General features: G+C 40.6%; 1 protein-coding gene across 5 annotated transcripts in view; it reads right to left on the reverse strand.

Moving 5' to 3' along the window:
* Positions 1-1,713: 1,713 nt before the first annotated feature.
* Positions 1,714-24,883, reverse strand: part of acp5a (acid phosphatase 5a, tartrate resistant) — a 28,483-nt gene continuing 5,313 nt past the window's right edge. Inside the window, exons 1-6 of one of the 5 annotated variants that reach the window (XM_028822503.2) lie at positions 22,440-23,110; positions 8,625-8,715; positions 8,249-8,448; positions 7,957-8,084; positions 3,630-3,975; positions 1,714-2,682 (exon numbers count right to left, since the gene is read on the reverse strand). In XM_028822503.2, the coding sequence (XP_028678336.1) occupies positions 2,443-2,682; positions 3,630-3,975; positions 7,957-8,084; positions 8,249-8,448; positions 8,625-8,715 (1,005 nt within the window). In that variant the 5' untranslated portion in view covers positions 22,440-23,110 and the 3' untranslated portion in view covers positions 1,714-2,442. The other 4 variants (XM_028822501.2, XM_028822504.2, XM_051920404.1 and 1 more) reach the window with 4 other exon arrangements.

Below are 24,883 nucleotides of genomic sequence, written 5' to 3' on the forward strand. Positions count from 1 at the left end.
CCGACGTTGCCTACCCCTGCTCTATCAGATGTAAACAGTCTTGGACTTTATGCATCTGTTTAATCCAAGCACCCCATCAATTTATTTTGCTGTTTAAATGCACGTTAAGAATTGTTGAATCTTTTTACCCTGATTTGAAGAGCGCCTATCCTCTCACTTACTTGACTCTTTAGAATTTGAAATTCATTCTTTTAATGGTAGCAAAGAAATATGTTCAGGTTCATAGTGTAAAATGTTTTACATGCATTTGGGGGCATTTCTTCCCATATACCAAATATGTGTTCTTCCCCTTTAAAAACTGGTGTATGCAGCTGCATTTGATGCCAATCCACTCCTACTGGTGCCCCTCTTAAGCCTTGGAAAGACCCCAGTTCTCCTTGACCCAGGAATTATAAATCTATGAGATCAACTAATCCTCTTATAAAGTACGTTATGTTTATGTGCTGCAGAAAAATGAAATCTCATAGACAGAGTGAGTAGCCATCAGCAGGAACAGCTTGAACCGTTACTAACTCTCCTCTATTCAGGTTCCCTTCTCAGAGGTGCTGGCAAATCCCTAGGCAGCCATCTAACGGGTGCCACTTATGAAAGTTAAGGAGGGAGTGCTCCAGCCACTGAAGGGACACCGTTAATGAAAGTAACCCCCCTCCAGTCAACAAAAGCCAATAATACCAACTACGGACAACTTGGGGTGACAGCCATCAACCTCACCTAGGGATCAAAATGGCAGCATTTCTCACTATCCTGTTGTGGCACCTGGTGCCACTGCTGTACAGCCGGGATAGAAAGATTCTCTCGTCAGATTAGATGGCCCACCATGGACTCTACTGTAGAATGACCAGCAGGGGGTGGGCAGACAGTTGGCGGTGGTCTCCAGGACTAGAACTGCATCCTGAATGTGTCTTTAAAACTTTGTTTTAATTGACTGTGGACCCCCCAGAGGTTTATTTTCTCCATGGATGCTGTCGTGTGTTTGTTTTCCTCTTCTCTGTTGTCATCTGGCCACAGTTCCACAATTGAGGAACAGACAGGTAGTGTTGGGCCCCGATTTCTGTTACTCAGTTTCAAACTATTTTGTGTTTTTATGTACTCATTACTTGCTTAATAAAGTTTGTAATTGCATTTTACCAGAGAACTACACAAAATTAAACCACTTTTTCCTTTTCCAGTTCAGTTTATCAATGTAGTGTACCTCGAGTCCAGGTGGTCAGCTGTCTGCATTGTCACATCTTGTCTTCAGTTTCTCACGGTGGGAGTGTGTTTTTTTTTTTTTTTTGTTTAAATCGTTATGTTTTTACCGTACTTTGGATGCCCCCTATGGGCTAGTTTGCAACATGCAGTCAGGTTAGTCTTGGGCTTTGTAAACTTGAACTGGATTGAGTTAAATGAGCAGAAGGATCTATGAATGACTGAGCTCAGGATCTTACAAGGCTTACAGGTAAGGCATGGATGACAAAAAAACAGCGTATTCTGAGGAAATAAAACATCTCATGGCATGGCAGTCTTAAAATCATTTTATTAAAGATAAATTACTCCTATTAGTAACACTGAAATACTACAAGGGTATGGGGAAAGTGGAAGAACATACTGTACATAAAACAGAAATTAAAAGTCATTCAACAAAAACAAAATGTTCAGAGCCCAGCACTGAAATCGCAACACAAACAACAAAAGGTCACACTGATATAACTGGAGTTAGGAGGGATAAAGAACCACTTTAACTAGCTTCAGACACACTTCACTTTTCTTGATGAATACAGAAAGAGGTCCCACTTTAACGGAGACACGGATTGTCAGGATTTATGAGGACTGCAGAATCGCAGAATTAAAATGACAGCAGAAATGTGGCAAACAAATGAGGGGAAAAAAAAAAAAAAGAAAAATTAAAACTGGACTCCAAAATGAAGTTTCAGATGGTTCACTGCTGCTCATTTTGCACTAAATGAGTCATTTAAAAGCGCTAAATTTAGTAAAGAAGTAGTAAAATATTTCAATTCAAGCTCTTTGGATTAATCAAGAAAAGAAAAAGTCTTAACTTGGGCTCACAACACTGCGGTCTGACGGCTCCACCTACTGGAGAGCGCTGGTAAACACACTCGTCTAGCACTGAACAGCCTTCAGAGTCAAGTGGTTGTGAAAACCTTAGAAAGAGCATCAGTCACAGAATGTTAAAATATAGGAGAAGGGACAGAGCCAGGGAAAGCCTTACTGTCCTGTATCTGTGCACATTTCACATTGGAGGCCAAACAACATTTGCATTTGGTTTTCCTGTGCCACGTTTTTGGATGTTAACCCGATTCGTATAACCGGCCTTCCCTGCCAGGGTTCCATTTCTATACCTCGTCCTTCAGAACATAAAACAAAATGGTGAAGAACAAACATGTTAGTTACCATAAACACACTGAGTGGATCATTAGGACTACAGAACCCCCAGTCCCAGCTCTAAAAGGGGGTGCGACGAGGCAGGGTGGTCCGGTACAGAGATTTCCCACGTGCCTGAATGAACGTGACAGTCATTTCCTTCTCGTTGATCTCAATGTGTGCAAAGCCACCAAGTGAGGTGTACTCTGCATAAAAGAACTTCAGGGACTCTGGTGGCACCTCATCCTGGTGTTTCATGGATTCCTCCATAAAGTTTCCAGCCCCGCTCAGCACGTAGCCAATCCCAGATTCCTCAATGTACTGCAGAGAGGGTGAGGTGAATGAAAAATGAAAAACACACATTAAGAATACTGAATACAAACACACACTGCAGGGTCAGTTCCACAGAAGTGCTACTCAATTAGACGCCAATTCTTGCCGTTAAAGGAATACGTCATTCATTTAGGTAAATGTTACCGGTGCATCTGTCAAGTAAGCACAGGGACATTTCTGCCAGTGAAAACTTGATTTTTCATTCCGTAGCACCGCTCAGTAAAGTCTGGTGGTATGAGGAGGTTGGTAAAGGCGCTACAGGAGAACACATCATGGAGACGATGGGCACTACTTGTCACAAGGGCCTCTATCAGTACCCCTGGAACATGCAGATATCTTATTGTACCAAAGCCATGTCCTCCTCCGAGAGGCTGACGGAATTAAAGACCTTCAAGCAGGGCTGTGGAGTCGGTAGATAAATCCTTCAACTCTCTGACTCCTCTTAATATGCTGAAGTATTTTCCATGTTGATTGAATGAAGACACACACGTCATGTAACCACAGAACTACTGGCTAGGAAGCGGACTCTCTACAGTATTGGCCAGTTTAAACAAAAGACAAGAACCCCTGACCACACATCAGGTCATAGCCACACACCTCCATCTACTGTACATCATTAACAAGTTCACGTGAGTGTAAACACATTAGATCTGAAATAAAATGAAAATGTACCATAATCCAGATTACAATATGTGAATGTCAGCTGAACTTTGCACCGAGCTTTATTCTTACATCAGACAAGTACTTCATTAGGACTATGGGAAATGGGACATTTGAACTTGCTGTATTTTTTTTCCCCCACTATAATTTCAATTTATTAGAAGTCGGTACACTTTTGCAGACTCCAGGTACCCAAAATTATCTCCGACTCCACAGCCCTGCCTTCAAGTCTTGAACATTCCGTACATTTCCTTTATTACGTGGAAAATACGTACCTGTAAATTGTGGTCATGTCCGCAGAGGTAGGCCGTAGCGTGGTATTTCTGCAGGAGAGGTCGCACTTTTTCTAGCAGGCAGTGAGTGGGGCCATGCTCAGCCACGGACCACACAGGGTAGTGTCCGGCCACCAGCAGAAAATCAGCCCGAGATGACCGCATCCTCTCTTTGAGCCACGTCAGCTGCTCCTCCGCCGCCCCCAAGCTGACAGGGCCTCGTGGACGCTCGTCTGTGAAGTCATCAGAGTTTCCACACAGCAGGATGGTATCCAACATGAGGATGCTGAGTGTGGCGTTGGTATGAGGGATACGGAAGCGCAGCTCATAGTAATAGTATGGGAAGTGCCTAAAGGAGAACAGAACAGTCAGACCACCATTTAAAGCCCAGTGACTAAGTTACAGCAACCTGTGGACCAGACTTGAAATACTAAAAGCAAACCTTTACAATATGAGCTTTAGTTATGTGGTCAACCTCATGACTGTCAGGTTTCTGTTCTTCCCAGAGCAAGTCTGAGAGGTTAGCTGCACAGAAGCGTAGAAGTTCACATTCTTTAAAAATGGATTAAAAAAAAAAAAATCTTAGCAGTTCAAAACCTGAGAGGATTGCGCATGTTTGTAGGATGAGTCTTACTGCTATAAATGGGGGAGTGCGAGTTCTTTTTACGTGTGCTTCCTGGTTTATGTCATCTCACAAGCAACGTTTAAAAATGATTGGCTGAAGGTACAAACTTCAGTTCTGCATTCACCGTGGGCACCTGCAACAACCTTTGTTCCCCAAAAAAAGGAAACTTAACAGAATTGTGTGTTAAAAAAGGCCAGTGAAATACGAGAATAATCCTACAGTGTCATCAAAACAACATTAAACAGTGAGAATAGATTGTGAAATAATGGAAACATTGTTAACGAATACGGGAACTTGAAAAGAGAAGAACCTGTAAAGTTGTACATTTCTATGCATGAAAATCACAGAGGATTTCAGACAATCTTACCAGCAAGAGACTTAAGGCAGGAACCAACCTTGGACAGGTCAGTGGGCCACACCTGCACACACAATGGACTGCATATGTCTGGTGAAGTATTGTCTCACGGTACTGGGAGTGTGAGCTCTAACCACCTACAACAGCGACGGCAGACCTGGGCAAACAAAACCACAGGTAGCAGCCATCCCAAAAGTGGCCTTTTGTCTGTGCTGCAGTCAGGGAAACACAGCACTGGTCCTTCAGATAGTGGTAACGGGACCAAGGAGTTTCTTTCTACAGTCCATCTGCACCCTAAATGAGGATAGAGATAGAGATATCTATATATACAACGTGTATATCTATATCTATCTATGTATGTATATCAGATAGATAGAAAAAAAAAGTGGTCAATGTGTGTATGTTCCAGCATCACTTCCGAATGGCTGGAGCGATTTTCTTGAAACTTGGTACACATTTCCCATTGGTCAACTAAAAATACTGTAGGGTTCATTTGGAACTCAAAACACCCACGTATCCGAAGAGCGACCCTACAAAGACCTCAGGCAGAAGGTGGCATGGCTTTACCTAATTTTCAGTTTTATTACTGGGCAGCAAACATACAAGCCATAAAAACCTGGACACAAATAAATGAACATGCACAGGCTTGGTCCGCAATAGAAGTAAAATCCTGTAGTACTTCTTTATACTCCCCGCTCTGCTCTCCAATAAATACAAGTCATCGCAAATATACTAATAACCCAATTGTGCTTTACTCACTCAGAATATGGAACCAAATTAGAAAGCATTTTAAGATGGAAAATCTTTTATCAGTGGCACCTCTGCAAGAGAACCACCTCTTTCAACCTTCGCAAGTATATCCAGTTTTTAATACCTGGAAAAGTTTTGGGATTAAAATGCTCAGAGATCTTTACATAGACAACATATTTACATCTTTTGAACAATTACGTTCAAAATTCAACCTCCCAGCTACACATTTCTTTCACTATCTTCAAATTAGAAATTTTGTTAAACAGAAATTGCCCGATTTCCCCCACAATGCTGGAAAAAATACTGCTCAATTTCGAGGAATTAAAACACCATTTCCGCATTATATAAAATCTTTAATTAGAGTCCCTACCTTTCAAAGATCCAAGAGGACATTGGGAAGAAGATATATTAACTAATATATCAGAAAAGGAGTGGAAGGTAGCAAAGCAAAGAATTCACTCGAGTTCCATATGCGCAAAGCATAGAATTATTCAACTAAAAATTATATATCGAGCTCATCTGTCTCGCTTAAAACTGTCCAAAATGTTTCCAGAGCAAGATCCAACCTGCGAACGCTGCAACCAAGCTCCTGCCTCACTGGGTCACATGTTCTGGGCCTGCACCCAACTATCATCATTTTGGACAAAAATTTTTAAGTGCCTCTCAGACAGCCTTGGGGTCACAATCCCTCCTAACCCATTAACAGCTGTGTTCGGTGTTCTTCCAGATGGACTTGAAGTGGAGAAGGACAAGCAAACGGTGATTGCATTCACTACACTTTTGGAACGCAGACTTATTCTGTTAAATTGGAAGAATCCTAATTCTCCTCTGATAAGTCAGTGGAAAACTGATGTTTTAGATTATTTGAAATTGGAAAAAATCAAATTCTCAGTTAGAGGATCTGTACAAACTTTTTTTTCAAAACATGGCAGGATTTAATCAATATTATTTTAGAATAAGAGAAATAACTATTACTGCATTTAATTCCCTTCTCCATCTCTTACTTACCTATATATTTATTTCTCCCTTTCTTTTGTTTATTGTTGCCTTATTAAGAAGCCCTAAGCAATTCTCCTTCAGCTAAGCTCTCCTTCTCAGGGGTGGGGTTTGATTTGTCTTCAATTTTGTTGGGTTATAAATTGATCTATTTGTATGGAATGATTACAATAAAAATTTAAAAAATACTGTAAGGTGAAATCAACCCTAACCCACCCCCTTCTGGGTACGGAGGGGGTGATCTTGCAATCTTGTATCCATGTTATCATCCAGTTGACACTTGGAATGACCACCAGAGGGCGAACTGGAGGTGACTGTCAGCATTCTTTATATTTGAACACCACCACCGCCATTACTTTTGCGTTGGCCAGTTACGTGCATCAACTGGATGATAACATCCAAACAAGACTGAAGACAAGCACATTAGTGAGTCTTCATCATTTGTTAATTTATTTTTTATTATTAAAGTTGTGTTTTTGTTTTTTTTATTATATTTTTCTCAAACAATTTAAAAAAAAAAAAAAACAAACACTATTTTCCTCCCGGGCAACGCTGGGTGTTTCAGCTAGTAATTTATAAAAAACACACACCCCCCCGAAGCAAACGGCCTACAACAATTGAACTTGTTGTAAAATGTGTTCACCCTTCACTAACTTTTCATTTTCATCATCTGTAATGTAACGTGTGCATGTCTGTTCATGTTTTACATAGATACTTTACTCTCCCTACATTTTGTATATTATTCATAAATACGGTAGATAAATGTACCTGTAAATATTGTAAAATAGCAATTTGTACATTTGTAAACACTATCTGAGCCATACACATTTATATACACTTATAATAATGCATATAGTACTGCCGCCATCGTATTCATTTTACAGAGTTGTGTATCTCTCCGTTTATTTCCCTTTTGCTAATGCAGTCTTTGGACATTTGAAACCTTACTACACACTGTACGTGACAAATACAAATTTCATTTAAATTTGACGTAGGAGGAAACCTCACACAGACACTGGGAAAAGATGAAAACTCGGATGAACGACGACTGGGTGCGATACGCTGGATCCAAGAGGTAGCAGCAGTAACCACCGAGGCACTGTGCTGCTTAATGGGATTTTGTGAACTTTGAAATGAATTATTAGGGGTGTCACATGGCAAGCCCTCGACCACAGCTACCAACACCAAAACCAACAGCACCAGGTCTCAGACCCCACCCCACTTGTAGTTCGTTACAATAGTGGTTACCAATTGTGCAATATTACGAGAAAACGATCTGTCACAACATTCTAGCATGCCACTTCTATGTCCAAGAAACACTGACAATATTTGCAATCCATACCATTGTTGTTACATACTCATACATTTGTATTAGAAGTGTCTTTGCAAACATTAATTTGCAAAGTACTGTATTACGTATACATTGATGTAAAATGATTTAAAACTATTGTAATTACGGAGATTATCTCATTAATCAACTAGTGCATACATTGTTGTACAAAAATTACTTACTAAGAAATGAGGGGCAATAATAAAGTATCCTCTCAGTGATAAATGATACATCTTCTAGTCTGGTATTTAAGTTTGAACGCTAGAGTGCTCACCATCTTTTCGACACCTGGCTGTAGGCGATCTGTGCCGACACGTTTCCAGAGTGGTCATGGTTTCCTGCGACAACATACCATGGCACGTGCTTGAGAGAGTCCGCTGTGAACACCTGTTCAAATGTCTCCTGGCAGGACACACACACAGAGCTGGGGTCAGTGCAGGGGTACCACCTCACTAATTTGAAATACACTGCTAAAGGAAGTTCATTACACAACAAATGAGTAGTTGTTACAGCCATCCTAAGTGAGGGCCGATTAAGAAAACAGGAGCATCCAAGCCAGGCCTTACCTTAAACCTGGCATCATCCACATCGCGGACGCCACTGTAGTAAAAGTTGTCACCGAGTGCTAGCACAAAATCTGCGCCCATTGTCTCCGCCACCCTGCCCATCTCATGGGCAGTTGCCTTTTCAATTGGAGTGATGAAAGGAGCGTAGGGAAGGCCTCCCCAGTCTCCAAGTGCAATAAACCGTATAGATGATCTGTTACCTGGGAGGGAATGAAAAATTGACCACTTTAAAAACTAACTTCAGAACCCACCTTCACATTCTCTTTGGAGGAAACAGATGCTTGTGTGCTTACTGGTTTAATACAATTTAACGACGTTTATCAACACAAGACGTTTTTTAAAAGAGATACCCCAGAATCTCATGAAAATGACTTACGGGACTCCAGATCCAAATCTAGCACAGGGTAGCAGAGCACCAAGGGAAGTGTGGATAGCAGTACAGCAAACACAGCCATGTTGTTCGTCATCTAAAAAACACAACAAGGTGCATCCCACTGGTCAGACAGCAGTTCAGTTCAACTGAAAGAGGAGGCTTAAAGGAAGCCTGGTAATGAACTTTATTATTAACGTAACACGCAGCACACACATGCAGTGCTCTACTGTGGAAGAAGCAGAAGACAAATGGGGAAAGGAGGGATAAATAGATTTGGATAAAGAAAAAAAAATTCATAACTTACAGAACACACTTCATAATACGGAGGTTTATCATCATCATCATCATTCAACCAACAAATGTTACTGGGACTCCTTTATACCACCGGCAATACGCCTTTATAGTGCCTCAGTGGGACTGCTCTCTGTCTGTGGTCACCTCTCTGTAATTCTGATGTGTAATGATGTTGTTTATTTATTAAACCTCTGTTAAGCTCAAATTTCCCCCGAAAATGCTAAATAAAGTGCTTTCTAGCTCTCATATTTTATATGGCAAAAAAAACACACATCATCACCAAGTTGCCTTGCATTATTAATGTCCTGTACAAAGGAGTGAACTGTAGGAAATCTGGTAGAGACGGACTCAACAGTGTGGATTTACATACTGGCCAAATATATGCAGGGGGTACAAGGTGCTGGCTGGGGTGAGGGTACCAACTACATTTTGAAACCAAAAAACAGCCTATGGTCTTCCTCAGCACAAATGGAGAATCTGTGAAAAATAATAGTCCACTTTATGAGAAGTACTTAGGAGTCATAGTGGACTTTCCAACAGTGTTCAAAGGCCATTAAGAAAGCTAACAGAATGTCAGGTTATATAGTGCCTTGATGTGTGGCGTACAAGTCACAGGAGGTTCTGTTCAAGCTTTATAACACACTGGTGAGGCCTCATCTGGAGTCCTGTGTGCAGTTTTGGTCTCCAGGCTACAAAAAGGACATAACAGCACAAGAGAAAGGTCCAGAGAAGAGCAACTGGGCTGATTCAGGGCTACAGGGGATAAGTTAGGAGGAAAGATTAAAAGATCCGAGACTTTACAGTTTAAACAAAAGAAAATTAAGAGGTGGAATGATTGAAGTGTTTAAAATTATGAAGGGAATTAGTACAGTGGATTGAGAATTATTTTAAAATGAGTTCATCATGAACACAGAGACAGTTGGAAACTTAAGGGTTTCCAAGGGAGTTTTTCTTTACACAAAGAACGACAGACACTTGGAATAAGCGACCAAGTAGTGTGGTAGACAGTAAGACGTTGGGGACTTTCAAAACTCAACTTGATGATTTTTGGAAGAAATAAGTGGATAGGACAGGTAAGCTTTGTTGGGCTGAATGGCCGGTTCTCATCTAGAGTGTTCTAATGTTTCTAATAACACTCAAGTGTAAATTTTTCATTCCAGACAAATACGCTACAAACATTCACCTTTATATTTAAGAAGCACTTTCATCATTAAGATGTGTTATTCTGTTTTATGCAGTGGGCTGGTGCCTTGCCCGGGGATTTGTTCCTGCCTTGCGCCTTGTGTTGGCTCCAGCAGACCCCTGTGACCCTGTGTTAGGATATAGCGGGTTGGATAATTCCTGACTGACTGATCAAATCAAATCATACAGTTCTTTTTTAGGTAAACTATTGTTATTTTAGATGGAAATGTGTATGCAGCATGCAAGTACAAAACATAAAACTTTGTTACAAGAGCAGACAAGAGAGACACTAATAATCCGTAAACATAAGATTAAGGAATAATTAACTCTAATAATTAATTACACATTAATAATTCATCAGGATCCTTAAAATTACAAGAATTCAAAATGCTAATAGGCCCCAAGTATAGAAATTTTAAAAATTGATTACTTTTGACCACTGGGAGCCTAAATCCTTAGCATTATACACTAGTAAAATTAAACAAGCAGATAAATAAAAACGTATTTTACATTAAAACAATTTTTCTAAGTAATTCAAAATAAATCTTTTATCCCACATTTCATGAAAGACACCGTCGCAGACCATTTCCGGTTAAAACCATCCGGCTGTATTACATTCAATAGATGATTTATTAGTGACAAGCATCATCCAATAAACCAGTTTGATTTTTTTTAAAAAGTAATTTCTTTAATAAAAAAAAAAAAAATATATCAAAAGCTTGTTTACAGACCATTCTTCAGTGTCATAATAGTTCTTTTCATTCACCATGACAACATATTTACTAAAACAAATGCCTTTAATCAACAAGTAAAACAAAGCACTTAAAATGTGCATCCCTTTTTAGTCCTGTAGAATGTCATTACCACCCAAAGTACAAGGGTCTTGAAAGGTGCTATATTAAGGCAATAAATCCTCTCACACAGCCAGTGTGCTTACAAAGCACATTCAGCTATACCTTAATAATAATAATAATACATAATAATTCATTACATTTATATAGCGCTTTTCTCAGTACTCAAAGCGCTATCCACACAGGGAGGAACCGGGAAGCGAACCCACAATCTTCCACAGTCTCCTTACTGCAAAGCAGCAGCACTACCTTCCTCCCTGCCGCCTTCTTTTTATTCACGCTGTAGTCTCATACAGAGCTTTTCAAAGTTCACTTTTTTGTTTTTATTTTTTTTTAAACGAAGCAGAAAATTTGCATTTCCTGTACATTTGATTTCCATGACGAGCGGCACCACAACAAAGTGCTTCACAGAGTAAATGACACTGTATACCAAAAAATAATAAACAGGAAGCAAGTGAACGGGCAAATGGGGCCACTCACACAAGAACAGTTCACATCATCCTCAACACTCAGCGATCCAGTGTGTTGTCATGTGTAGCCCTGGCCCACTTGGCACTACCTTTCATAACTCACAGTGATCACCATGTGCTGTAAACAAGCAGCAAGCAAACCTGGAGGACCTCTAGGGGCCTCTTCTACATTTCTGTGTTGTTATGTTTGGAGCTGCTGAATTGGCGATGCTGTGAATAAACTGTGCACTGCCGGCTGCATGACCACATTCTAACAACCAACTTCACTGTCCAATCACTGCACTCCGATCCATAAATTCAAGTGAAATTTACAATTAAAAAACAAAAATGATTTAGAAAACACAAGTCAATCAACCGCAACACCTTCTATAATGAAAGCCATGTGTCACCTGCCAAAATGCTCAATTCCAAATGGTCTCGTGCTGCCCTCTCCCCAGATTTCAACTTAAATAAAAACAGCATTCAAATGACACTCAAAATCGGAATGCCCCACCTCTGCTCCCCACGCCCTCGTCACCTGCTGTGCTTCTCTTTTGCTTTCCCTCCGGAGTTGTATGCACGCTCAAGAGATTCAGTTGTTCTGTCTCGGAGGTCTTCCTGTTCAAGCTTTCTCCTCCCCTTTTGAAAAACTTAAGAGTGCAATCAAATCTTCAGCTGCCTTTTATCAGATCTTCAAAAATAGGAACTAGCAAAACCAATGGTGATAAGCAAAGAGGGAGGAGGAGGGAGAAGAAAAAAAGAAGGGATGGCAGAATGTTTATGACCGTGACTCAGCTACCTGTTGCTGTACAGCAATCCAAACAGCACAAGTCACCATGTGACTGACTCAGCGTTTATTAAAAAAAAAAAGAAAAGAAAAATAATCTGCCTGCAGTCTGACATTACATGAAACAAGTGTCAAGGTGAAGGAGGAAACAATGAACTTGTCTAGCAGGACATTAACCCTGTCGGGGAACTTTGTGTGTTCAGTGAGTTACAGACTAGGGAAGAGCTAAAATAAAGCAAACATTAAAACTCAAACTCCAGGAATTCAATTCGCTCTTGTTGGGGCCTGGTGGTTTTTTTTATTTATTTTTTTTTAAACTTTTATTCTGGCAGCACTGGACACAAGGCCAGGACCAACAGTGAATGAGACACCAGTCCACTAGAACAGTGTTTCCCAATCTCAGTCCTGAGGACCCCCTGTGGCTGCAGGTTTTTGTTCCAACCAGCTGCTGTTTTTAATTGGACTCCTGGGCTAATTAAGTGATGTGTTATTTCCCAAGTTCTGTGTTTTGGGAACAATATAGAAATTAGAAAACTAAGTTTGGTAAAATTATATATATATCCATCCATCCATTTTCCAACCCGCTGAATCCGAATACAGGGTCACGGGGGTCTGCTGGAGCCAATCCCAGCCAACACAGGGCACAAGGCAGGGAACCAATCCTGGGCAGGGTGCCAACCCACCGCAGGACACACACACACAAACACACCCACACACCAAGCACACACAGTAGGGCCAATTCAGAATCGCCAATCCACCTAACCTGCATGTCTTTGGACTGTAGGAGGAAACCCACGCAGACACGGGGAGAGCATGCAAACTCCACGCAGGGAGGACCCGGGAAGCGAACCCGGGTCCCCCAACTGCGAAGCAGCAGCGCTACCCACTGCGCCACCGTGCCGCTATATATATATATATATATTCATTGCATTCATAGTCTGAGTCCCGACCTGAATTGTGTGGGTGGATATCTACCAGGTAACGCTCGTGAATGGTCTGCCATTCGGCAAACATCCGCCATGGGGCCCTCTTCAATTGCGAGAAGCAGATCATGGAATGTTGCATAATTTACTGTTAAATAATGCAAAGGGTACGTGATACGGGTTCGATCCCCAAGAGGGGAGCAGTAGAGTGTGTGCGCCTGATGAGCCCAAATACGTGTTGCGTACTCTGCATTATTTGACAGTAAACTATGCAACATTATATATATTTATTATTTATTTTTAAATGTACCAAGCAGTTATATGGGAATAATGTATTTATTGCTTTTTAATAATATTTTCATCTTGATTTTCATTCTACTTTTCTAGGTGTTCTAATTGTTTAATTAATCCATTATTTGCTAATTAGTGGGTTTGATGCTAAAGTAGTTGCAGCCTTTGATTATTTCGTGTTGTTTGCCGGAGTGTCTGCTCTGCTCATTTTTAATTGTCATTTATAAAGATACAACGAAGGGGAAAACTGCACAGAGAGAGAGAGAGATAGATAGAGAGAGATAGGAAACTTTATTAAAAGGGCAAAATATAATGAAATCAACCCAAAAGTGTTAAGTATTTAAATCAATAGCAAAAGCACAAATGTTTCTAAATGTCTCAAATGTAAAAATCATGCTGCTGTGCTTTTCTGAATGCAAGATAAAACAAAAATAATACCAGCTAATTAAATGAGATCAGTGCTATCAGGTGTTGTCACCGATTAGGAATCTGGTTAGAACAAAAACCTGCAACCACAGGGGGTCCCCAGGACCGAAGTTGGGAAACACTGACTTGAAGACGACGACCGGCAGGACGGACAATAGTGCTGGAGAAGTCCCAAGTACACTGCACATGTGTATGGATATATTTGAGGGGAGCCGTTTGTTATATTTGAGCTTCTGTAAAAAGATAAACCTCCCATGACGACAAAAATCTCTCTAGACCCACAGACATTCAGACCTCTTCGGTTTTACTGTGTTGTGGATTTACTCTAATTTTAAGAGGGTAGCCCTTGCCACACTGGAGTGGTTTCAGAACAAGTCTCTGTGGGGCCCAGCCAAAGTCCAGACGTAAACCCCATAGAACATGTTGGGGGAGACCTGAAGGTTACAGACGCTTTCCATTAAAACTAATGGAGCTTGACAAGGATCTGCCTGGAAGAATGGGATAAATGGTCTAAATCCAGGTGTGAAAACCTTGTGGGGACTTAGCTAAGAAAATTTGAAGCTGGAATTGCTGCCAAAAGGTCTCTACAAAGTACCGAATTAAAGGGCTGAATGCTTCTAGATTTCAGTTTTTGATTTTAATAAATTTGAAGATCTTTCTTGAAAACATGTTGTTTTCACTTGGTCATTAAGGGTGACCGAGTGTAGATTGATGCATTTTAAATTAAATCTACAAGAGAATGAAAGGGTAGGGGTCTGAATAATTTCTGAACAGGTTTGTGTATTTTATATAATCTACATACATACACACTTTCACACATTATAATAATAAAAAAAAAATCTTGGAAGGAGACATGATTTTCTTCGAGGGAGACACTTGTACGTTTTGCGAGAAACAGATTTAACCAGGCCCGGGGCCAGAAATAAAGGACAAGAGTAGATGACAAAGTAGAACTTCATAAAGAATTCAAAAATGTTGGCACTGTACACATGCAGCACAGGTTAGAGGTAAGTACGAAAATTCAAAACTCTCAAAAAAAAGGATAGCACAGATCACATTAGCGCAAACAAACTGAAATTACTCTGTGAAATAAAGGAACGGAGAAAAGAAATCAAATATATTGTTCAGATTTCAACTAAGTCAGAGACTTGTAGATTGTCTAATTCATGATGCCAGCGAGAATTAAGAGATTCCAAAAACGTTGGTGCGATATTCAGTCCCATTAGACAGACTTTTAACCTGAGATTCTTTCAAGTCATGCCCTACTTACAACTATTTTCAAACAAGACCGCGGTCATCTAACCTGCGAGTCGTGTGGATGCTTTTGTCAGACACACTTCCTGCGCTCTCAGCCCTTATAAATTTTATCAGGACAATAATTTTGACATTCTAGATGACACGTCAATGACAAAGCGAAGAAGAGAGAGCATGGACAAACATTTGAAAAAGTCTTAGCAACAAAGAAACGATATTCACTCACGGGCAGCTATACTTTGCATGGTCACGATGGAAGTCCAAACACAGAATCAAACTTCAATGCGATCTTGAAGAAAAGTTAATTCCAAATATTGTTTTTACAAAAGTTTTAAAGTAAAAGTGAAAATAATGCATATGCAACAATTCCCATGAAAATAATCTCATTAAAATGTATATCTGGTAAACCAAACCCGGGGGTGGGCGAGCGAAGTGAGCAGGGGGCAGAGCGCCCTAGTAGTATATAAAGTCTGCAAATGTGTGTGTAGGGTAGGCATATAGAAATTAACCTCATAACGCAAAAGAATGCATTTTCAATGTTGTCCTTTGTGCAGGATTAACTTCATCCATTACTGCAGAGCCAAGCTGTTTAGTGGTTGGATTTTACATGAATTCACAATCAACTCTTTCCTGGGTGCCACTCCAGATCAGCCACAAACTGCCAGAGATAACATGCTGTCCCTTACAGCACATACGATATACTGGTCACATGAACTTGCAGACTTGGAGCTCACCATTAAAAAGACCCCATATGAAGATTAGCTAGGGTCTTCATAGTAACCACCAGGTTAGTGGATTACTTGTTTGACCATTGAGATGTCTTGTTCACTCATTTATAAATGGAGCCCTCAATAAAACTGGGAAAGGAAAAAAGTCAAAAGTTATGTAATTTACTGAATTAAAAACTATACACCTGTGTGTATCACCAATTATTTTAAATACCATTTTTTCGGGGTAGCCCATCCCAAAGCAGACAGTTCGAGGTGCCAAGTACAAGATCTATCGATTCTACACATTAACTTTCCTTGAACTGTCAACAAACTTTTTGAGCTCCATAACAAGACTGCCCATTTTCCTATCATTTCTTGTGTACAGGGTGACTGCATCTGGAAAAATGAATAATGGCCAAATTTAAACTTAGAAGCAGGCCTGCTGTGATGGGAACTGAAGTGGAAAACTTTAAAGTGTCACATATAAATGAATGACTTCCGTCTAGACGTGTGGAGAAAATAGACTCGGGAGGACAAAGCATGGAATTAATGCCTCTTCAAATCCACGTGTCTGCTTAGACAGCTTGGCTAAACATAAATCTCAGCTTTTATTAAACTTCTGAAGTTTCCAGGTTGTCAAGAAGAAAAAAAAAAAAAAAGAGTGGAAAAAGCAGAAATACAAAAGAAAAATGTAAATTATAAAAATAATTCAGCTGGCTTTTTACTTTACTGAATGATAAAATGCTGTACTGGAGGCTTTTAATTTTGTTCACTGCACTGGCTGGCCCTGTCCACTTAAGGCTGCAGTTATAGCACCCATGTTACACTAAAGCAAACAAGATACAGTCGCAAGACGTCTACACAGATCGTATACATTCATTCAGCATTATTTTACTTTTGGTTCTGGTCTTAAACGGGCTGTAATTGTCTAGGTTTAAGTTTGACAAATAGCCCACTTCAGTAACACACTGCTCAAATCTGACACTGACCACTTGGTTAGCACCTTGACTGCTCCAAAAACATGAATGAATCGCCATGCCAGTAACTGCAACAGCCTGCTCTCTCCATCAAAATGAGGGGAGACTAGTCGGATTTAAAGCACTGGCATTAAATGGCAATGTTGGCTGCATACCAGCTTCCACTTGCACAGCGTGTGAGCAACAGAAATAAACGATGCACATAATAGAAAAGCAGCTCCCCAAGGAGCACTAGTGTTGAGAATACTTAGCAGCCATTAATTCTGTTTAGTGTAACTCAATGTCACATTTTAAGCAGCACTTATTTCTAATTTTATATATAGTACTACGTCCACATCTCCTGCTCGAGCCTAAGCTAAAGCAATCACGTTTACAAATAGATTGTTAAGTTTTCCACCAGTTCTGCAAAGATACTTACATTTTCCTGTGCCCTGGGTTTAACCGCAACTGTGCCTGTGGCCTTCCATTTCCTGATTCCATTCCTTACAGTTGAAACTTCTGAGATAGCTTTTTGTAGCCGTCCCCTAAACCAGTGGTTCTCAAACTGTGGGGAAGTAACAAAAAAAGGGGGCACGAATGTTGCCATATGTGGCGTAATTTTGCTATTCGTAGGGAAATTTTAAACTTGTAGCGGTGTATCGACAGGAATTTTACTAGGGTTAAAAAAAAAAAAAAAAAAAAAAAAAAAAAAAAAAAACTTAGTTTTAAATCGCACCCCCTATTATGTAAACTCAGGTCACAAATACTTAAAAGGTTGAGAAATGCTGCCCTAAACCACGAGACTGAACAATCTTTGTTTTCAGATCTTTGGAGAGTTGCTTTGAGGATCCCATGCTGTCACTCGTCAGAGGAGACTCAAAGGGAAGGAAGCCCAACTTGTAATTGACCACCTTAAATCCCTTTATATCTCATGACTGGACACACCTGTGTATGAAGTTCAAGGTGTAACAAGCTAATCAACCAATCAGCATTGAGCAGTGACAGGCATTCAAATCAGCACAATGACAAGGGGACCCACATTTGTGCACAGCCAGCTTTTCACATTTGATTTCATACAACTAAATACTGCTTCACTAAACATCTTTGTTCGGAAAGCACCGCAGTACTCAGATGTTCCTAGGAAATGAAAGACACACCACTGTTCTTTATTGTTGAAAGGAGAGTACATTATGCAGGCTGAGAGGGGGTCACAAATTTTTTCATATGACTATAGGAGCTTAAAGAGTTCAATTTTACTTTCCAACTGACTTTTCATTCTTCTTACACTTGCACACAAAGTTTGACTGATAAGGAAAGCATTCATTTGTTACATATACAGTATATACTCCATGAATAGAATTTTGTATTAAAAAAAAAAATCTTTATTTTACAGGGCAACACACATTATTAACGTCTATAATTAATAGATTGAAAATAATAATAGATAATAATTGATGTGAATTTCCCCTTGGGATTAATAAAGTATATATCTAATAATAATAAATTACATTTATATAGTGCTTTTCTCAGTACTCAAAGTGCTATCCACACAGGGAGGAACTGGGAAGCGAACCCACAATCTTCCACAGTCTCCTTACTGCAAAGCAGCAGCAGCACTACCACTGCACCACCTGTCTGTCCGGCCCGGAAGTTCGAGGCTACTGAATGAAGCTCAAAGAAAGTGACTGTCACCAAAATTAAACCATCACGGAAAAAGAACCTCGCTCTACCACTTATGCACAACCAATGCGACTGATTGAAGTACCAGAATCCATGCTTTCTAGGAGCCTGGGCTTTTTACAGCCACTATATTATTTTATTTCTTCCTGTATTTCTACTGCAATAGTCACCTCACATACCAACTTGTAAACTAAAACCTTCAAATTGCTGCAATGTAAATGTAAGATGCCTTGGATAAAGGCATCGTCCAGATATATTAAATATACTCCCTCTAAGTTTTAATTGGAGACTCTGATGTCCCGTCATATCACAAAGACATTCAAGATAGGCTGACTGGCGACTAAAATGTCCAGATATGAAACTGGGCGAGTGTGCTTGCCTTGGAACAAAACGTCCTTACCGCCCATACTTATTGCACCCTACGCAACCATAACAGGCTGCAGCTCCCAGTAACCCTGAAGAGAAGGAAGTAGATTCAAAAGATGTCAGCAGGCAAGCAAGTAAAAAAGTGTGTGAGCGCCAGGAGTCAAGTTTAGCTCCTGACTCGTGCCTCACATTTCTGGGATGTGCATCATCATCCCCCATAAATTCTGTACTGAACAAACGTGTTCAGAAATAAAAGAATGGGGTTCTATTCACGTAGTTTATCTCAACATTTCTTCCAAAGCAGCTGTGAAGTGACAGAAGGCATGTTTTCATAAACGTTACATAAGATGGCAGACCGGCCCAGTGCACTGCTGTGGTTTGTTTCTGCTGATCAACACAACACAGGCAGTCAAATGCTTGGATCACTTTGGTCAGTCTTTAGCAACCATTAACTTTCAACAATTCAGCTGCTTTGAATTTCTGCTTATGTAATCAGTTAAATGAAACAGATAAAGTAAAAACATGAAGCATCATCAGCATGTAATCCAAACACAAGCCAAAAAACAAAAAAAACTAGATGGGAAACTGAAAACTAAGCAAAAGTAGAACTACGCCAAGATGAATGTCTGCCTCCCTACTCCCAACCAGATTACAGGGCAATGAGATGAAACACATTTTGGCAGCGTGTGGGAAAAGATGCAACATTTAAACAGATGTCAAGCCATCAAAAGAATACTCACACGTATTCGGTCCCATATAAATTTAACCCAAAATGAACATCTTTTTAGTGTGGAAGGGAACTGAAGGACCCAGAGAAAACTTACAAACATGAGGAGACTGGTCAAACGACACAGATGGTCATTAGGCCAAAATTCAAAACACTGGGCATGGATTTCTACACGTACACACATACTATTAATACTTTATATAAAAAATAAAAAAAAAGTCACTTGAGACAGGACCTTGTGATAATCAACTTTCCAGACAACATACCCCTCCCATTATATTTTACTTCTATTTTCTGATACTTCTCTATTATACCATATGTGTGGTATATTTCAAGCCCAAAAGAGGAAATTCGTCATATAAATGATGTTTTTGCTTGTGGTAAAAATTGGAAGTTAAAAGGTTCAGCGACTTTTTTTTTTTTTTTTTGCAAAACATCCGACAATGGCAAGAAATTTTATAACAAAGAACTGAAAAGAGGTAGCAGGGTCAAAGTCTACATTTAAAACTGACCTGAAGGCACAACATATATTTCTTTCCTTCTGCTAGAATTCACAGGCCACCTACAGGGGGACATTTTTTTTTTTTTTTTAGAAAGGTTTCCTTTTATTTTTAGCATGGCTAGACTTCTCACATTACAAAGAGGAAAACTACTTATGTACGTTATGAAACATCCATCCATTTTCCAACCCACCGAATCCGAACACAGGGTCACAGGGGGTCTGCTGGAGCCAATACAGGGCACGAGGCAGGAAACAATCCCGGGCAGGGCGCCAACCCACCGCAGGACATACGCACCAAGCACACTCTAGGACCAATTTAGAATCGCCATTATTGTTTTTGGATTGTGGGAGGAAACCCATGCAGACACGGGGAGAACATGCAAACTCCACACAGAGAGGACCCAGGAAGTGAACCCGGGTCTCCTAACTGCGAGGCAGCAGCGCTACCCACTGCGCCACCATGCCGCCCTATGAAACATCAAATAGGATAAAATGTATATATTTGGTGTGGAGAGTACCTGTCCATCCAAACCATCAGAGGTAACAATATGGTCGAGCAATGGCTAGCATAGCTACTTTGGAAATCTAGAACCCTGTAATCAAACCCGGGCTTTGTTTTTTCCTGATCAGGTCAACTGATAACTGTATACTGGCTCTGTGTGTGTGTCACGTGTAAATGGATCCTGTGATAACCAGGAATGGCTCCTGCCAAGGACCTAATGAAAACTTCAGGATCCTGCAATAACCTGGCATGGTTTCCAAGACATTCGTGAACATCTAGAGCAGGGGTTGCCAACTCCAGTCCTGGAGGACCACCATGGCTGCAGGTTTCTTATTCTAACCTTTTTCTTAATGAGTGACTTGTTTTTGCTGCTAGTTAACTTCTTTTGAACTTCTTTTAATTGACTTGTTCTTGAAGATTCAGACCCCTTGTTTCTTTTTCCTTAATTAGCAGCCCAACAATAATGAGATACAAAATGTGCCAAAACAACTGGTGTCCATGATACGATATCTGAAAATAAAGAAAGATGAAGGTCTCAGGAATGTCGATCTGCTCAGGTCCCCAAAACATTTTAACAGAGCTCTTAGAATGTGAAAATCAACAATTTCAGAAATGTCTGCTAGTACTTCATGAGCACAGCAACAAAGCCACAAAATTAAAGAACAAGTTTAACAACAAGGATTGGCACCTCATTAAGCAGCTGGTTGGAGTTTGAGGCCCTGACTTAGTTGGTCTTCTGTTGGCTCCCTCACTTCACATTTCATTTCTGTTTGGGTGTCATTTAAGGAAAGAAATGAAGCAATTCAGGCGAACAATAAAGAAGTTCTGGGGAATAAATCTTAAAGCAATTCAATTAAAATGAATTCACAAGAAGAAGTTAATTAGCAGCACAAACAGGGCAATCATTAAAAAAAAGGTTAGAATGAAAACCTGCAGCCACAGTGGTCCTCCACGACCAGACTTGGCGACCAGCAAGCAGGTTCTAAAAAATGGATAGACTTTCTATGGCTAGGAAGAATGAAATGAGTAAAATTGAATGCAGTGGTGAAAAGTGCTGTTGGAATCCTACCGTTTCAGCTGTTGAGCCTTCAGTGTGTTTTTTTTGGGGAGTTTTTCCTTGTCTTCTTAGAGAGTCAAGGCTGGGAGGCTGTCAAGAGGCAGGGCCTGTTAAAGCCCATTGCAGCACTTGTGTGATTTTGGGCTATACAAAAATAAATTGTATTGCACTCCTGGGTCTCAAAGACGTAGGGCTTGCTTAATCCCACAGGTTTGGTGCGCGTGTGCAGGTCCAGCAATGGCCTGCTGCTTTCTTCAGAATTGGTACTTACCTTGTGCCCATTGACTGAGGGATAGTCACCTGTGACCCCAAAATAGGAGTATAAAAAGTTATTAAAAAATAAGTATTAAATTTGGCACCATTTTTGGAGTTTTAGCTTTGTCCTGTTCACAACTCTGATCCTTTTTTCTTCCCAACTCAACATGTGACCCAGTTCTATACTTTTATTTATTTTACATGTGAATCACTAAGAAAAAAAAAAGTTAAATCTGAAATCATGACCATTAGAAAAATTGTGACAACAGGCCATTCAGCCCAACATACTTGCCTACTCTACTCATCTAGATTGCCCAACATACCATCCAGTGGAGATGTAAAGGTAACTTAAGTTCTACCCTCCACCACATTACTTGATCCTTTATGCAAAGAACCACATATAAGGATAATGGCATAATGAAATCCTATTTCTGGGAGATCTGTCCTAAAAGTTCCAACCTTGCCTCCATGTTGTTGTTGTTGCAGAATGAGACAACACATGAATCCCTGTAACTTTTCGTTACCTCTGAAAATGCTGCAATATGAACGGCTAACACTTCATTCTCGTAACTATTAAACCTGTCCGCTGGCGTTGATTTTTCCTACCTTTACTCCGAGTGCCGTCTCTTTGTGGTTCAGGTTGGTCAAACAGGTTTCGTGTCGCTGCGGGTCCGGTCCTCTCTCTCAGGCCTCTTTTCCTCTTTGTCTGCTCCAAAGTTTTTCGGCCAGTACTATTTCATACCTGGGTTTCGCAACCGTGGGACAGTCGGGAAACGCGAAACATGTTTGCTATTTTATTAAACCTCTACCAATCCAGAGGGACAAAATGCAATTCTTAAATTTAATCATTTCGGACAGAAGAACGTGGAAGAACTGAAAGTTCAATACGAGTAGTCTTTGGTATACAAAGACTGAAAGGAGAAAAGAAAATAAGTATGAAAAAGGAAACAAATATTGAGAACGCTGTAGCGTTCAAAAGCAAAACAACTGGTGCTGGGAAAATTTACAGCTCCAGCAAATACAGATTAAAGGGGGAATGCCGAAGCACGGGTTATCTTCAAATCTATTACACAAGAGAATACAAATGCAGCCTTCACATTAGTTACGGAGTTTCGGTCACCTGCAACTACCGAAAACGCAGTAACATTCAGACCACGTGCAGCCGTGTTTCCGTTTCACTTCTCTTACGTGCTCGCCGTCGTTTAACACGCGAAATAACGCCACACAACAAAATGATTCTCAGTATATCAAACTTTAAAATAAAGACCGTCTTCGGACGCTTCAAAAACTGCACTGTGATTTTGTTTGACTGCCTTGCGCCAAATATGAAGCACACGCCGCGACCTGATCCAGAGAACCTCGATCCCCCCTAATCGATTCTGTTATTGGCCACCGATCCGTTTTGAGGAGGGGGAAAAGCTGACCTTTCAAAGGGGCGGTAACTAATCTTAAGTGGCAGAGTGCAAAGGTCAAAAAAAAAAGAGAGAAAACAAATAATCGGCGGGTCTGTCTGAAGGTTTCATTTTATTTCACCAGCAGTTATTAGTAATAAAAGGGTAATTTCTTCGACTAGGCAATCGTTAATCACAAAATAAGTTCTCAAGCATTTGGACAAGTTTTGTAATTATGACAGCGTGCAAGCTTGGTTGCAGTTTGTTATGAACATCCATCCATCCATCCATTTTCCAACCCGTTGAATCCGAGCACAGGGTCACGGGGGTCTGCTGGAGCCAATCCCAGCCAACACAGGGCGCAAGGCAGGAACCAATCCCGGGCAGGGTGCCAACCCACCGCAGTATTATGAACATCGTTTGTTAAATTCGCTAATGTTATACAAGTATAACAACTTATTGATAAGGTGGCGGATGTACTTTCATACAGAACTTTACTTAATTTGTTATTGAAGCACCGTAACACTTAAAATTCGTAGGTTAGTGATGAATATTTTGCACATTTTCAAAGAGAAAAGGCATTTTTGTATTTGTATAACCCATCCATCCATCCATCCATTTTCCAACCCGCTGAATCCGAACACAGGGTCACGGGGGTCTGCTGGAGCCAATCCCAGCCAACACAGGGCACAAGGCAGGGAACCAATCCTGGGCAGGGTGCCAACCCACCGCAGGACACACACAAACACACCCACGGGCCAATTTAGAATCGCCAATCCACCTAACCTGCAAGTCTTTGGACTGTGGGAAGAAACCGGAGTGCCCGGAGGAAACCCACGCAGACACGGGGAGAACATGCAAACTCCACGCAGGGAGGACCCGGGAAGCGAACCCGGGTCCCCAGGTCTCCCAACTGCGAGGCAGCAGCGCTACCCACTGCGCCACCGTGCCGTATTTGTATTTGTATAACTCATAGTAAAACTATGTAAACATTTAATATAACAGTAAAATATAATAGTAGGATGAAGCATTTCAGAGATATTTTAGGTCTCCTGATGTCAGCATACAGAGACTTTAATTTCAAAACACGTGTAGATTGAAAAAAAGGATTATCTACTATATAAAAGCGGTCGGGATTGTCCTTCCGTCCCGTGAGTGCAAAGCGTAGCGGTATTCCGCTTATCACAGAATTACTACTTGCGGCTTGCGGTACGAAGCGACGCGATGTGAGCAGAGTTCTGGTGCTCCCATCGTTCTTTTGCTTTTGTGCGCGATGCGCTGGAAAAATAGACAAAATTATGTCTCAGGAAATAATTAATGTTGATGGAGTACAAATGCCTCACCGCGTAGTAAATATCAGGGGAGATGGTGCTTGCTTATTCTCATCTATAGCTTATTTAGTGCATGAAACTCCGTCTTTAGCGGTACAGATTCGGGCTGACATTGTACGACTTTGGACAGGCACTCGAGGGGATAAAAAACTTAGGTTTTCGGGAGATGTTATGAATGGGCACTTTGATGTTCTCATTCCCTACACTTACATGCCTGATATACACATGGAACGCACACAAATTGAGGATAAAAGTCGGTCGCCTTAAAAGGCGAGCCTAGTTTTTAAATATTTGTAGGTACTGAATTACAAATTAAAATCACTATTCA

The sequence above is a fragment of the Erpetoichthys calabaricus genome, chromosome 17, assembly GCF_900747795.2.
Source record: "Erpetoichthys calabaricus chromosome 17, fErpCal1.3, whole genome shotgun sequence".
Lineage (NCBI taxonomy): Eukaryota > Metazoa > Chordata > Cladistia > Polypteriformes > Polypteridae > Erpetoichthys > Erpetoichthys calabaricus.